The sequence below is a fragment of the Schistocerca nitens genome, chromosome 5 (assembly GCF_023898315.1).
Source record: "Schistocerca nitens isolate TAMUIC-IGC-003100 chromosome 5, iqSchNite1.1, whole genome shotgun sequence".
In the NCBI taxonomy this organism is placed as follows: Eukaryota; Metazoa; Arthropoda; class Insecta; order Orthoptera; family Acrididae; genus Schistocerca; species Schistocerca nitens.
In genome coordinates, this window is record NC_064618.1 from 354,144,512 (window position 1) to 354,161,049 (window position 16,538).

The 16,538-nt window shown below is 44.1% G+C and overlaps 1 protein-coding gene across 1 annotated transcript in view; it reads left to right on the forward strand.

The window, feature by feature from the left end:
• Nucleotides 1–16,538, forward strand: part of LOC126260452 (odorant receptor 43a-like) — an 87,821-nt gene that overhangs the window by 8,400 nt on the left and 62,883 nt on the right. Inside the window, exon 3 of the mRNA XM_049957781.1 lies at nt 4,415–4,516. Within this exon, the coding sequence (XP_049813738.1) occupies nt 4,415–4,516 (102 nt within the window). The remainder of the gene's footprint in view (nt 1–4,414; nt 4,517–16,538) is intronic.

Genomic DNA, 16,538 nt, shown 5'->3' on the forward strand with positions numbered 1-16,538 from the left:
AAAGAGTGTGATATTGCAATTCATACCAGCTGGAAACACTGGACAAATCCAGCCTATGAATGTTTGTTTTTTCGGCACCTGGAAAACATATTATCGCGCTTTGTGTAGCTAAGTCCTAAAGGATATCCGGTTTGACGATAAGCTCCATGGCAGACTGTTGCAAAAAAATGGTTCAAATAGCTCTAAGCACTATGGGACTTAACGTCTGAGGTCTTCAGTCCCCTAAACTTAGAACTACTTAAACCTAAGGACATCACACACATCCATGCTCGAGGCAGAATTCGAACCTATGACCGTAGCAGCAGCGCAGTTCCGGACTGAAAAACCTATAACCGCTCGGCTACAGCGGCCGGCCAGACTGTTTCGCATTCGGTTGCATGCCGTGACATTCCATCAGTTCCCATCGCCCCGTTACACCAATATGCTTCTATATGCATTGTTGCATTCTTTAAGAGTGAATACCTAGCTGAACGTCCTGCACGGTTAGTAACTCCCTAGGGGTTCGCCTTCGATCTTGATATGTGCGAACCTTTGTGATCACTGCGGCGCTCCATTTTTCATTCGGCGTTCATGGTGCAAGCTACCGGTTAGATTTGAAGATTTCTTGAATGCCGACAATGTCCATTTTGTGAATTGCAATACACACATCCCACAGAAGATTGATCTCAGCAGCTCCCAGACACTCATTTTCTGTTTGCCCTCCCCAAACACATGGTGAGTCATTAGCAGCTAATATATTTTCTCAGTAGAACGAAACGCAAGGCCAAAGTTGCAAATTTTACTTCTTTGTTCGCTCGATGACTAGTTTCGGGACGACGATTTGAAAATGAGTCTCGGCCGACACAAGTCTTCGAGTGAATAAAAAAATAAAATTTGCAAGTTTGGACTGGTTTTTCGTTCTACTGATTAACAGAAATTTCTGACCCAAGCTATTCAGCATGCTGAAGGTTCGTAAATATATTTCCTGTCTTAGTTGCTAACATAAAACTTTCAAATGAGCGTTACTAAAGACTGAACTTGTGACTTCGCACTAAAGGGGTTCCTTGTCACAGACATTATGAAATAAATGGTAAGGGTTCGCCAAATTTATGTCTGTGGTCGCAGAACAGAGTAAACATGTCGTAGACAAGCATTACCGCACAAAATAATAATTCGACAGTGTCGTAAGTTTAAGTAAATCTTGTAGCGTCGCTTAGAGCATATCGATTATATGGACAATATAATGCGGTAATGCAATTGAAGCATAAAGAAATCTTTGACGCTCCATATTTCGCCACTTTCGGTTTTGAGAGCGATAGCCGTAATGTCGTCAGTAAAAGAGTGTCATTACATTGATACTAATGTAAACGAAGCCAAGAAATAGGACAGGCTGCTCGTCCCAAAGATGTCGAGTTTGCAGTTGATAACTAAGGGATGATACGTATGTCTTTCAGAAAGTAAGTTACACATATCATCCCACGCTAAGACCAGAATGGTCCATTGTCAAAATAGAGTACACGTTTGGGGTTTCTGCAAACACAGTTCCGCCGCGGTATCGATAACAGGTACAGCACAGTGCAGGAGGGAAGTAGCGCGGTAACTGTAAACCTGCTCCAAAGCTGAAGTGCGCGAAGCAGTACGATTCTTTATGGCAAAACCCTGACTTGCACAAAGATGCCCTATTAAATTCTGGTGGTGTATGGACCAAATGACAGTGGCCACACAGGTGTGGATGATGAATCTTACACCATATGATTTCCATCGTGAAAGACATTGTCCGACGATGAGGGAATTTACACAGCGATTTTCGAATGGCTCCGTGATCAAAGAGCGGATTTCTATCGTCAAGGAAGCGAACCATTGGAATAAATTTGCGGCCATTGTTTACCGAAACTTGGTTACAGTGTGGAAAAATTGTGTCACGTATCTGTGTGGCATTGAAGTGTAGTGTAGCTTTCAATAGAAGTTATTTGCCCTACCACAATAATTGTAAATTACTTTTTGAAGTCTCCTCGTAAATACCAATGAAACGTTAGGAATGCGACTTCCCTAGGCAAATGAACTTTAGATGCACCAATCGGTATGAAAACTGCAAAGATTTTCGCAGCAGAGTCGGTTGACACTAAAGTTTTCTGAATACGGTATTGCGTCATAATGTAAAAACTATACTGGAGAAGCCAACGTTTCGGCCAATGTTACACTGACCTCCTTCTAGGTCTTCAGGCGATACCATATTCATAAAACATTTGAATAGGTATAAGTCATGAAGATGGGCAAATAGATGAATTTCCCCTGAATTTGTCTCAAATTCTGCGTAATTTAGACTCAGATACGTGACGCACCCACGCAGATAGAAACAAGAAAAACCACTACATGTATTTATCACAAATTTGATTGAAACCATTTGCGTGGACGTAAGCTAGAAGATGTTAGCACGATCACACTCAAGAAGATCCAGCGAAAGCGTAAGGAATATTGCTTAAATTTGGAGTCAAGATGATTAAATCTTAAAGTCCCGTCGACGACAATGTCATGAAAATCGAAGCTCTAGCTTAGGCAAGAGAAGTGGAGAGAAGAAAATCGTCTGTCTCGTTTTGAAAGGAACTTTTATGGCACTCGCCTTAATCGATTTAAGCAAATAAAGAAAATTTTTAATTTGGGTGGTGAGCCGGTTATTAAAAGATCAGTCCGCCAGAATACGAATCCATTGACTTCACAGTCGGCCGAAGTGGCCGTGCGGTTAAAGGCGCTGCAGTCTGGAACCGCAAGACCGCTACGGTCGCAGGTTCGAATCCTGCCTCGGGCATGGATGTTTGTGATGTCCTTAGGTTAGTTAGGTTTAACTAGTTCTAAGTTCTAGGGGACTAATGACCTCAGCAGTTGAGTCCCATAGTGCTCAGAGCCATTTGAACCATTGACTTCACCAGCTATCCACATCGCTCAGTCTGTCAGTCAAAGATAGAGCCAACTCTTCAAGTAACTTTGGTCACTTTCAAGGGCAAATACGTCATCGTTATCTTAACGAAGGAATGGAATATTCAACAGAAATACAGATATAAAACAATACCTTGAACAATAAAGTCAGTTGTGCCATTCAGTTCAAGCCTCATTCGAAGTAGGTATCAGTGAACATATTCATAGGTTCGATTCTCAGTTTTCAGCCAGGCTTAGGGCTTTTGCTCATACTAACGTCTTCTTTCACCAGAAAAACGACTACTCAAAAATGTTGTACAAAAATCTTTGGCATAAAGTGCATTTCCGTGTTCATAACTCAGTCCACGCGTAGCATGCGTGAAGTATCAACAGAACTGCCAAGTGTGTGAGATGTGATCATAAGTTTTTAATCAAGCGACAACCGAGAAACTAGGTCATTTTGTTAGTTCTCGTCTGGTTATTCTCACATCTTCTCAACGATGGTTGTCTTGGTGGAGACCTTGCTGGGAGAAGTCTGTAGTTTAGCTATTCAGGGAACGTTCCACCTCGAAAACCATCAGGTATTTTTCCTGAAAATGCTCGCAGGCCTTTGTATCTTCATCCAAAGAAAGTGGAAGAAGTCACAGACTGCCACGCCAGGAGAATACGAAAGATGAGACAGAATTAGATAGCCTAAAGAGACAGCATGTATGACGGTGGATGGTGTCCTGTTCAGAATGAGAACGGGCGTTGTAGTGCACAAAGCTTCCAGCAGCACTTGACGGCCTCCCAAATCGTTTCGGGACTGACACAGATGCATTTCCGCCGTTGCCTTGATTTGTCGGGGTGCGAACACTCGCGGAACCCTGCAGGCTACAACTCTTAGCCTTTTCAAAGTGTCGTGCAAGATGTTGAAAACTGATCCATGACTCACTTTTTTTCTCAGAAGTGATCCGCTGGTCTTCGAGCACCAGAACCTTCACTTCTTTTACGATTCCCAGTTTTTCAGAGAGGTCGTCTGCTACTTCGTTCTTCATCATTCAGAGATGTTTGAGCAGTTTGAACAGAGTGCAGGCGTCTGCACCAGCTGATCAGCGTATCATGTGACGGTACATCGTTATTGTGCATTCCCACCACATCAGCGGGGCTTGCTGCAGCGTTGTTCTTCAAATGCTGAAAAATAAGCTGCTGTACGATACTGCACTTTATTAGTGAGCTGCTTTAGCTCATCTAGCAGCGTGCTACGGTATTGTGGCGCGACTGTTTTAATGTGTACCGGGACTGCAGACATATACTTGCAGACAAACAAAATACTAATTTCGTAATTTCATTTTTTCGTGTTGATGATCAATGATTTATGACTAAAGGTCGTAGTTAATTTAAGAAATATTGTTTTATACGCATACCGATTTTAACGTTCATTTTCATATTTTTAGCTATCTGTATCCTTTTTGTGCGCTCTGAAGGTTGTTGACAGAATGACATACGAAGAAAAAGTGATGGAAACGTGATTTGTTCACAGAGCGCTGAAAGTGGATCTCTGCTGAAGATTTTGGTGAGCGCGCCTGCAGTCAGCACGCAGTTGCTGCTCTACTGCCTCGGGGCTCACAGCGTGCGGGAACAGGTGAGCCCAATCACTTGCGTTTCATCCTCTCTTTAGCGGCTCAAACAATTTGAATGTAACCATTGACCAATTGAGTTTAACACACTTCCTAACAATGCTTAGGCTCAACACGCTTGTATTAACAGTAAAGTTTATTCCACTTCTATACTGAAGCTGCAATTGCTACATTGCATTTCCGAATTAATCTAAAACGTTCTCACCGTTCACGGAAGCCTCTTAACAAGCGTTCCAGTAGATATACGAGTATGTTCTCCCAACGGAAGTTACTGATCAACAACGACGACGCTGTTTCGGTCACAGTTTTCATAATTAATTACACGCATCTTTCCGCAAATAAAACGTATCATTAATTACTTTATCCTACCAACTGACGTAATACTTTCAAACTCTTTCTCATCACTTATCAAATTAGTCATACAAATTATGCACTACGTCACACACATTCAAACACTGAAAATTACAAGTTATTTGCAGTTTGTTTATACATGCAGTAAGTAGAGGTAGATTATACACAGAAATTAAATGAGTTATTTATCTAGACGAAACAACAATACAATTTTAAAATTCCCTTTACAGATGTCCTTAACCTGTATCTGTGAAAGCAGTGTGAAAATCTGATTCAGGCAGTCCAATTAAATCCATTTACCATATTCCGGATCGAAAGCATCAGACATTCCTATGTATAAGGTCATTCTTCACTACTGTAAAGGCGTATTCATGTTGTTGTTGTTGTGGTCTTCTGTCCTGAGACTGGTTTGATGCAGCTCTCCATGCTACTCTATCCTGTGCAAGCTTCTTCATCTCCCAGTACCTACTGCAACCTACATCCTTCTGAATCTGTTTAGTGTATTCATCTCTTGGTCTCCCTCTACGATTTTTACCCTCCACGCTGCCCTCCAATGCTAAATTTGTGATCCCTTGATGCCTCAAAACATGTCCTACCAACCGATCCCTTCTTCTAGTCAAGTTGTGCCACAAACTTCTCTTCTCCTCAATTCTATTCAATACTTCCTCATTAGTTACGTGATCTACCCACCTTATCTTCAGCATTCTTCTGTAGCACTACATTTCGAAAGCTTCTATTCTCTTCTTGTCCAAACTAGTTATCGTCCATGTTTCACTTCCATACATGGCTACACTCCATACAAATACTTTCAGAAACGACTTCCTGACACTTAAATCTATACTCGATGTTAACAAATTTCTCTTCTTCAGAAACGCTTTCCTTCCCATTGCCAGTCTACATTTTATATCCTCTCTACTTCGACCATCATCAGTTATTTTGCTCCCTAAATAGCAAAACTCCTTTACTACTTTAAGTGTCTCATTTCCTAATCTAATTCTCTCAGCATCACCCGATTTAATTTGACTACATTCCATTATCCTCGTTTTGCTTTTGTTGATGTTCATCTTACATCCTCCTTTCAAGACACTGTCCATTCCGTTCAACTGCTCTTCCAAGTCCTTTGCTGTCTCTGACAGAATTACAATGTCATCGGCGAACCTCAAAGCTTTTACTTCTTCTCCATGAATTTTAATACCTACTTCTAATTTTTCTTTTGTTTCCTTTACTGTTTGCTCAATATACAGATTGAATAACATCGGGGAGAGGCTACAACCCTGTCTCACTCCTTTCCCAACCACTGCTTCCCTTTCATGCCCCTCGACTCTTATAACTGCCATCTGGGTTCTGTACAAATTGTAAATAGCCTTTCGCTCCCTGTATTTTACCCCTGCCACCTTCAGTATTTGAAAGAGAGTATTCCAGTTAACATTGTCAAACGCTTTCTCTAAGTCTACAAATGCTAGAAACGTAAGTTTGCCTTTTCTTAATCTTTCTTCTAAGATAAGTCGTAAGGTTAGTATTGCCTCACGTGTTCCAACATTTCTACGGAATCCAAACTGATCTTCCCCGAGGTCCGCTTCTACCAGTTTTTCCATATATATATATTCATACAAATCTTCAAATGTTATGAGCACAGATTGAGCGAAAAATGATGTTATTATGAAATCATCTGCTCTTAAACAACTAGAAACATTGTACATTACTCATTTCAACATCATTAAAAATGTTTAATGCTACTGCAGCGACTAAATGAAAGACAGTTTGTTTTCTGCCATATGCGTTTCGTTTCTTTTATTGTGAAGCGTCTTCTGTGGCCTGTCATACACATTTGTCTTACATTGCATAGTACTTAACAAAAATTTTACTATGTTAAGTTTTCTCTCTTTAATGTATTCTTTTTTCAGGCTAGAAACAACGTTTGCAGCACAATTTCGTGAGACTAGATTATCTTTTGGTGTTACTTACGATTTCTAATTACGTCAATCCACGTGCGTCCTTCTGGAGGTGTGTTTAGTTGGTCTGCATACTCCAGATGGCCGATTTTCGGCTTTTTTTCGACCACATTTATTTCAACATTTCATTTCCACTTTCCACTGTGTACTGAATGTGTGCGTTTATAGTGTGTAGTGTTGCCAACTGTCATCGTGTGTTTATCATTTGTCTTTTGTGTGTGTTGTGCTTATGTGTAGCACGATATTTGTTCATTTGTCAAGTGTGTGCGAGTGCTGTTACGTGTGGGTACGATGTCATCTGAGTGTGTGCGTTATTCTTTGTGTGGTGGCGTGGTGGAGTAGATACTTATGTATGTGTGTGTGTGTCAGCGAGAGAGAGAGGCAAGAGTCGAGAAATATTATATTATTATTTTATGTGTTTATGTTGTATGTTTTAGTGACTAACATGATCAACAATTGATTGTTTATATTGACTTGGTCAGTAATTACTTTCTTGTTCATTACCAGGGCTCATTGGTTCAAATGGCTCTGAGCACTATGGGAGTCAACTGCTGTGGTCATAAGTCCCCTAGAACTTAGAACTACTTAAACCTAACTAACCTAAGGACAGCACACAACACCCAGCCCTCACGAGGCAGAGAAAATCCCTGACCCCGCTGGGAATCGAACCCGGGAACCCGGGCGTGGGAAGCGAGAACGCTACCGCACGACCACGAGATGCGGGCCAGGGCTCATTGTACAAGGAAGTTTTCCTGTAATGTCAGGAGTTTGTTATAATCGTTCACTCTAACAACCAACTTTCAAGTCCTGTTCCAGGTTGGATGCTTCATGCTCATGTTTTATCAAGTGTTAAGTGAAGGTAGAATGGATATTTTCATATTTCCATCTTCTTGTATGTTCCTTATACCTAGTTTTGAAATTTCTTCCAGTCATTGATACTCTGATTTGCGTTTTTGAACTTCCAGTCTCTAATACCTACTCCATCAACTTCATTTGGTTTTCTGTTGCTGTTTGTAAATGTGACCAGAGTGTGTTTCTTGTTCTGAAAACAGTCTGTAATCGTAGTTTCTTAACATATTTGCTACAGTGAGTGTTAATTTGTGTTTCTATTTCACACTTTACCATTTCTTTCTCTTAGTCATGTTATGAGTGTTACTGTTTTGTGTTTGTGTGTGCACAGTAGTGGCTGTATTGTTTGGGGGATTTTTCGTAGACTAAGAATTGGCAGCACTACACACTCTAAACATACACATTCAATACACCTGGGAAGATAGCCAGTTAAAACACAGCACTACCGACATCCTTTATCGAACCCTAATTTACAAAACCCAATGCTGTAACACCAAAAGAAAGGCATCAGTAAGAAATAACATCCGCCGGAAACGAGTCTCGTGTTCTGTGAATGTCTGCGTTACACCTCAATTACTCTGCACGAGAATTTGCCTGCCCTGTCTGGTACAGTTCCAGGTATGGCAGACAGGTAAGACTTCGCCCTAAACGAGACTTGAAGATTAATTACAGGCAGCATGAGATCAACTCCATTTCAAAAGATCTAATGTGTACCAGTATCCCATCCCCGGACATCAAAGAAGTCCATCGCCTTTATGGGTCCTCTCCAGAAACTGCCCAACTGAAATCAAGACGTAGTTTCCTCCATACTACGGAAAACATTACAGAACAACCTTCAACATTCAGACTAAATTCTTGGCGTAACAGAGACCGCAAACTAGAATTAATGGCACCATCAGAGAACTCACTTCCCGGTCATGAACAAAGCTGGATAACGTGGAAAACGCTCCTTAGACTACGATATGGAGTCGGTAGGTGTAAAACCAACATTCTTGTGACTCCACCCTGTGCGAATGCGAAGAGCAAGCCATGGATCATCTCCTAATTTGCAATCTGTGTTCAACTACATGCGCCCTAAAAGAACTGATGTCAACTACCCACTAAGCCTGTGAGGTGGCTAAACATTCGCCACACAGCATTTAAGATGTGTGTTATTACGTAACACCTGGTTGTAGAAGACTGGTAATGCTTATAGTACCAGACTGATATTACCTAGGTGTTTTTATTTTATGCTATATGGTTCCTGATACGATTAAATTAACACAAATTGGAAAGTGAAAGTGAAGTGTTTAAACATATCTGGTCGAAAGAACACCGAAAATCAGCCATTTGGAGTATGCAGACCGACTAAATACGCCCATAGGACGACACTCATGGATTTACAACATGCTAACTGAGCCAAATGCTGAGCCGCCTCGTGCGCTATCATCTATGCCATGTGACTAACAGCTGGCTCAGTTTCGATCCTTCTTACCGTCCCAAGTGCACTTTTTGCATTGCTCTCTTGCGTCCTTTTAGGAAACCAAACGAACCTTCAAATCCACTTTTTGTATCGTTCTCTTGCTCCGTTTTATGAAACCAAACGAAGAACACGTTCGACCGTACCGTCAATTGAAAGGGCCCCTTGAATTTACACACGTAACGGGTTGATTAGCTAACTTCAATGCTATTTAACTCGGAAACGACGCAACTTAACGGCTTTTTTCTGAACAACTATTTCTCAGTAAAGGCTAGCCTTCAAAACCCTTACAAGCTTTCCAGATTGGTTCTGACCACACTATGCTCATGTAAAAGCAAACAGATCTCGAAATTTCCACATAGCCTAGAGATGTTCTCCTTGTACCTAGCAAATGAATACAGAATTCGAGTCTTCAAAATAATTTAATCAATAATATAAATGTTTTCTGTTAAAACTGACTGCGAGAAACAAAATGCTGTGTTGTTCTACGAAAATGTGCGGTTTGTCTCTCTATCTAACAGTCGTTGTAACTAAACTAGCTGGGAATTTAAACAATAAGACATTCCTTCTCTTTACACTACAATGTGTTATGTTTTCTTCCTCGCAATCAGTTTTAATAAAAGAATAGGCAAGTGGTGACTCATTGGTTTATGATTAGAGTACGCCTACGGAATCTGAATCGTGCGAAGCTTTGAAATCCTACCCGGTCACAGACTGAAACTCTGAAACTACGGGAAATACCCTCATTGAAGCTACTATCCAAACACGTTCAGCAGCTGGAGAGCTCTCTCTCATATCCTGTACACCAGAGGTTCCAAACAATTTACCCATTCATTTTAAGCGATTTCAGTTCCCAATCATGTTTTGTTTGCAATAATAATACACAAGACTCAAGGTCAGAAAAAGGGGGAAAGAGGAGATGAACCGAGGAGGGGGAGGGGCATATCTGGACATAAAAATTCGGAAGGAGATCGACAACGAGAGAGGACGAGGAGGAGATGGAGAGAGAGTGAGAGAGAGAGAGAGAGAGAGAGTGAGAAAGAGAGAGAAAAGGGAGAAGGTGATGGACAGTGATAAGGGGGGGGGGGCGAGGAGACGGTTAGTGAGACGGGGGAGGAGGGGGGGAGAGCGGACCATGGGACGTATATCCATTTCCAACACAGATTTAGCAATTGCCATGTATTGCCAGATTCACTAGTACACAATAACGTCTCTCGTCATCATCAATTTTCAGATGATAGTGACCTAAAGGTAAGGTATTCCCATTGTCTAGAAATAAGAAAATAAAAGCAGGCCACCATGCGGTAAAGATGAAATAACGAACAAAGGGATAACATTCTAGGAGCTGAAGTATGACTTGTCAGAAGACTGAGAGGAGGCCGATAGCACGCGTTTAAGCTCACGCAGGCTGGCGTGAGGTCTGGAACATTACAAGGAAATGAGAACTTAGAAAAACGGACGCAGTTGATGTAATACTTAACTTTAATCCATAATTGTAGAACATTGGTCTGACGGTACAGGCATCACAAGTTAAATATCTATTGATAATGGCGCCTTGCTAGGTCGTAGCAAATGACGTAGCTGAAGGCTATGCTAACTATCGTCTCGGCAAATGAGAGCGTAATTTGTCATTGATCCATCTCTGGCAAAGTCTGCTGTACAACTGGGCGAGTGCTAGGAAGTCTCTCTAGACCTGCCGTGTGGTGGCGCTCGGTCTGCAATCACTGACAGTGGCGACACGCGGGTCCGACTTATACTAATGGACCGCGGCCGATTTAAAGGCTACCACCTAGCAAGTGTGGTGTCTGGCGGTGACACCACATTTCTCCCCCGCAAATCGGCGGACGGTTGTGTTATAAGGCCTCCGCCCGCCGTGGGGAGAACCCCATGTTGACGTATGCGACGAGGTGGGGAGTCTAACAACAGGCGAGGCTGTGCCACCCGCACCCGGCCATTCGGTCCGAGGGGAGCTAGGAAACGCCTGAAAACCTAGTCCAGGGTGCACGCCAACATGCGGTGTATGCGCCCGTAGAGAAACAGGAGGGGCCGAAGGGTCGACCTCCATCGCGTCGGGGTACCCGACGGGCGAAGACGCCATCTGGTCCGGAGCGGGCAAGAGTTCCATGTCGGAGGACAGCGGGTCACGGGAAGCGATCGGCGGTGCGTGACCCAGGGAGCCGCCCGGCGGTTGCAGCGACGCGTCCACTGCTGGCGTCGCCGGCGGGAGAACAGGCTGCGGCGACGGCGCGTCGCCATGGGGCAAAATGGAAGGCATCGTCGGTAACACCTGGGGATGAGGCGAGCCAGTAGATGGGTCCCCAGGGCGCTGACCGGACGGCACCGTCGCTGAAAGCAGACGGGGAGCGGCAGAACCCAGGCGACGACAGAGGCGCAGCTGATTGAGATGCCGACGCACCTCACCAGAGGCTCCCAAAACCAGATACAAAGCGCGGCCTAGGCAGCAAAGAATGCGCCCTGCGAGCCAACGCCGTGAACCTCGGTAGTTGCGATAGTATACAACGTCCCCTGGAGCAAAAGCAGGTGGCTGCCGCTGCACAGGAACCTGATGCGGCGGATGCAGCAAAGACATCAAGGTTCGATGAGGACGAGCGTGGAGCAACTCAGCCGGCGAGCGACCATCTCGGGGCTGAGAGCAATACGAGGACAAGAAGAGCAATAACGCGTCCTCCCGAGAATGCGACTCTTTTAACTTCAACATCTGTGACTTGAAATTCCGGACCAATCGTTCAGCGGCACCGTTTGACTGAGGCGAAAACGGCGCGGATGTCAGATGTTGAATACTATTGGCCTTTCAGAATGACTGAAATTCTGCGGACATGAATTGTGGGCCATTGTCGGAAACAATGGTCTGTGGAAGACCTTCAATGCAAAAGATAGCCGATAACGCTTGGATGGTGGCAGATGACGTCGTGGAAGACATCCTGACAACAAAAGGAAAATTACTGAAGGAATCTACCACAACCAACCATCGAGCATTCCAGAATGGACCAGCAAAATCGATGTGTAAGCGTTGCCAAGGGGAAGTGGCTTTTGGCCATGCAAAGAATTTCCGCGGCGGTGCGGATTGTTGTTCGGCACACGCCATCCAAGAAGTGCACATATTCGCATCGATTCCGAACCAAGTACAGTGCTGACGAGCAAGTTGTTTCGTGCGCACTATACCCCAATGTCCTTGGTGGAGAATCCGTAAGACAGAGGACTGTAACGAACATGGGAACACGACCCTGGACTGATCATTATCAGAACGCAACAGCAAAACACCACGTCGAACAAAAAGTCTCTCCCTGTGAGCAAAAAATCGGCGAACCAACGGATCCTCGATCCGTGACTTTGACAAGGGCCATTGCGTGGCATCAAAACGCAGAACGGTAGCAAGGACAGGGTCAGCAGCTGTGGCTGTAGCCACACGACGAAAATCAATCGGAAACGATTCGACCACGTCTTCGGTTTCCGCATCAATGAACATGCAAGCAAGTTCGGAGGAATCGAATGCTCTATCCCCAGCAACAGGCAAACGGGACAACGCATCGGCGTTTCCGTGCTTAGCAGTGGACCGATACAAGATATCGTAGCGGTACTGCGAGAGGAAAATAGACCAGCGAATGAATTTCTGCGCTGTACGTGGAGGTACAGGCTTGTTCGGATGAAAAAGCGATGTCAAAGGTTTGTGGTCCGTGATGATGGTAAATTGATGACCATACAAGAAATCATGGAACTTAGTAACACCAAAGACGAGAGCCAAAGCTTCTTTCTCGATCTGTGAATAATTTCTTTGCGCAGACGAGAGCAATTTGGACGCAAAGGCAATAGGGCGATCATGCGATCCATCTTTGTGCGCAAGCACAGCACCGATCCCGAAATCCGATGCATCTACCATCAACAAAAGGGGTTTCTGGGGATTGAATGGCGTAAGGCAAGTAGTGGAAAGCAACGCCGATTTCAACTGGTGAAAGGCGCGTTCGCATTCCGTCGTCCAGACGAACGGAACACCTTTACGGCATAAGCGATGAAGTGGAGCTGAAATTGAGAGGCGTGCGGCACAAATTTGTTATAGTAATTTATTTTTTCCAGCACACTCTGTAGCTGCTTCAAATTCTGCGGTGAAGCCAAGTCGTGTATGGCAAAGAGGTGCTCTGGACTCGGATGTATGCCTTGGGCATTGATTACATGTCCCAGATAGGGTAAGTCACGAGCAAAAAACACACATTTGTCCTTCCGCGAGCGAAGACCATTTTGTCGCAAGACCTGAAATAATGTTCAGAGATTGGCTAAATGTTCGTCTTCCGTCTTTCCGGAAATCATAATATCGTCCAGATAATTTGCTGCAGTAGGGACCGAGGCACAAACAGTTTGCAGATATTGCGGAAACAATGCAGGGGCGGATGCACACCCGAATGGCAGTCTTTTGAAGCGATACAAACCCAGATGCGTGTTAACCACCAGGACGCGCTGGGATTCGTCGTCCACTGGTATTTGCGAGTACGCATCTGCTAGGTCCAACTTCGAAAAATATTTACCCGGGCACAGTTTGTCAAAAAGATCTTCCGGGCGGGGTAAAGGAAAAGTTGCAATCACTAGTTGTGGATTCACCATTGCCTTGAAGTCCACACATGGTCTCAATTTTCTGGAAGGTTTTGGATAATTACTAAGGGTGATGCCCAGAGAGAAGCCTGCACACGTTCAATCACACCTGGTGATTCCCAATCGTTTAACGTTCTTGCGACCTCATCATGCAGTGCGTGGGGGACATTGCGTGCTCTGAAAAATTTCGGTTGCGTGTTTACTTTCAGTTCCAAATGTGCTTTATAGTTCTTAGCGCAACCAAGGCCTGGTGCAAAAATGTCAGCAAATTCTTCCAATAGACGAGAAACACTGGCTGAAGGCACAGTCTGGTACACTGATAGGACTTGATTTACTATAGACAAGTTAAACAACTGAAATAAATCTAAACCAAACAAGTTCACTGCAGGAGAAGAACGAAGGACGTAAAATGACACAAGTTTTTTTGTCCCTTGTATGTTGCAAGAAGGCTGCACTGTCCTACCACAGAGATATTCTGACCGGAATAGCTAGTTAACTTAACATTTACGGCACGCAACGGAGGTGTGCCCAGCTGTTTGTACATGTCCTGATTGATTAGTGAAACCGCAGCTCCGGTATCGAGCTGGAATGGTATCACGGTACCATTTATGACCAAATCTACAAAAAGTTTATTGTCCTGCTGACGACAAGAGCGACTGTCTCGTGCAACGTGAATTGACACTGGTACAGAATCACTTGCGACTTGACGGGATTGCCGTCGATGTCGACGCACACTATTTGCGGGACGAACACAGTCACTGTTAGAGAGAGTGGCACTGGGCGGAGTGGAATGAACTACATGAATTTCCATGGGCGAAGGTTCACGAGCCTGAGTATTCTTGTTTCGATTCCAGCGCGAAGCAAAGGGCCTGGAATGGTTGCTAGGTTCCGATCGGAGCTTTTTCTGGCAAACACTCTGAACATGTCCTTTATTATTACAGAAAAAGCAAATAGCCTGGCGTGACGGGCAATTCTCACGCGAATGTCTAGTAGCACACCGCGGGCATGATTTCAGCACTGCATTTGCTTGCTTGCACGGCACACCTAGCGGAGAGCTTGGCGGCAGCTGCGCGGACGGGCGCGAGGGCTGTTTACTGTTCCGTGCAGCGCGCCCGGCGGGCCGATTAACGTGACACACGGCTGGCGAAGTTGCAAATGATTCCTGAGCAAAGTCAAGTGTGTCCTGCCTATCCAATATGTCCATCACTTGTTGAAGGGAGGGATTGACTAGTTTCAAAATCTGTTCCCTTATACAAACATCAGAAACGTTCTGTGCAATTGCATCACGTACCATAGTATCTGAATAAGGATGTCCACATTCACACTCAAAAGCACAATCCCTAGTAAGGCCTTGCAAAGTTGCAACCCACTCCCTATTAGTCTGACCGGCCGTACGTTTTGTACGAAAGAAGGTATACCTTTTTGCAACTAATTGACTGATTCTTGGAAATATGCATCTAATGCCAACAAAATTTCCTCATAGGACAGAGTTGCTACATCGCGTCGGGGAAATAATTTCACTATCACACGGTACGTGTGCACCCCGACGGATGCTAACAAAAAAGGCTGCCGCTCGTTACCTTGAATTCTGTAGGCGGCGAGATGGAATCCAAATTGGCGTGACCACTCCGTCCAGCTTTCCAGTGCAGCATCAAAAGGACGAAAAGGTGGTGCAACTGCGTGTTGTGGCTGCGGTAGCGGTGTAGCGGCGGCTGCCGCATCGTTTTGCATTGCACGTTGACCCTGGACGAGCTGTCCAAGGGCACCCAATAAGGCCTGCGTCTGCTGATTCTGTAAGCGATAAAATTCGGACAGTACATCTGGAGATTGTGGCGAAGCCATGACACAAGTAATTTAAGCAAGTATAAAGAATAAGACCGTTTTTATCCTCGTCGCCAATGTTGTGAATTGGCAGGAGCCAATTCACGGGGTTTGGAGGAAGCCAAAAGGCTCGCGTTTAACCTCACGCAGGCTGGCGTGAGGTCTGGAACATTACAAGGAAATGAGAACTTAGAAAAACGGATGCAGTTGATGTAATACTTAACTTTAATCCATAATTGTAGAACATCGGTCTGACGGTACAGGCATCACAAGTTTAATATCTATTGATAATGACGCCTTGCTAGGTCGTAGCAAATGACGTAGCTGAAGGCTATGCTAACTATCGTCTCGGCAAATGAGAGCGTAATTTGCCATTGATCCATCTCTGGCAAAGTCTGCTGTACAACTGGGCGAGTGCTAGGAAGTCTCTCTAGACCTGCCGTGTGGTGGCGACACGCGACACGCGGGTCCGACGTATACTAATGGACCGCGGCCGATTTAAAGGCTACCACCTAGCAAGTGTGGTGTCTGGCGGTGACACCACACTGAGGAAAGCTAGAAAATCTGTAAAGAGAAATGTTGAGGCTCAATCTAGATATATTTATTTATTAGTTATTTAACTTGATCAGATTAGGGCCATCAGGCCCTCTCTTTCATCGGACAAGTGTTTCACACATGCAGCATTTCATACATCAGAGTTACATCATGACAATAGTTTAAATACGAAAATTAGATTACTCTAGTAACAATATGAATAAAGAGTAATGACTAAGACCTAATAAAGTAAATGCTGGCAGTATTTTTACAACATGTGCTATACATACAAATTATGATAAAAGCAATAATAATAACAGTAAAAAAATCAAATAATAATGATAAACATGAGAAAAATTGGCAATAGTAATGAAGATTTGTGCAGTTGAATATTGCCCGCATCTCGTGGTCGTGCGGTAGCGCTCTCGCTTCCGACGCCCGGGTTCCCGGGTTCGATTC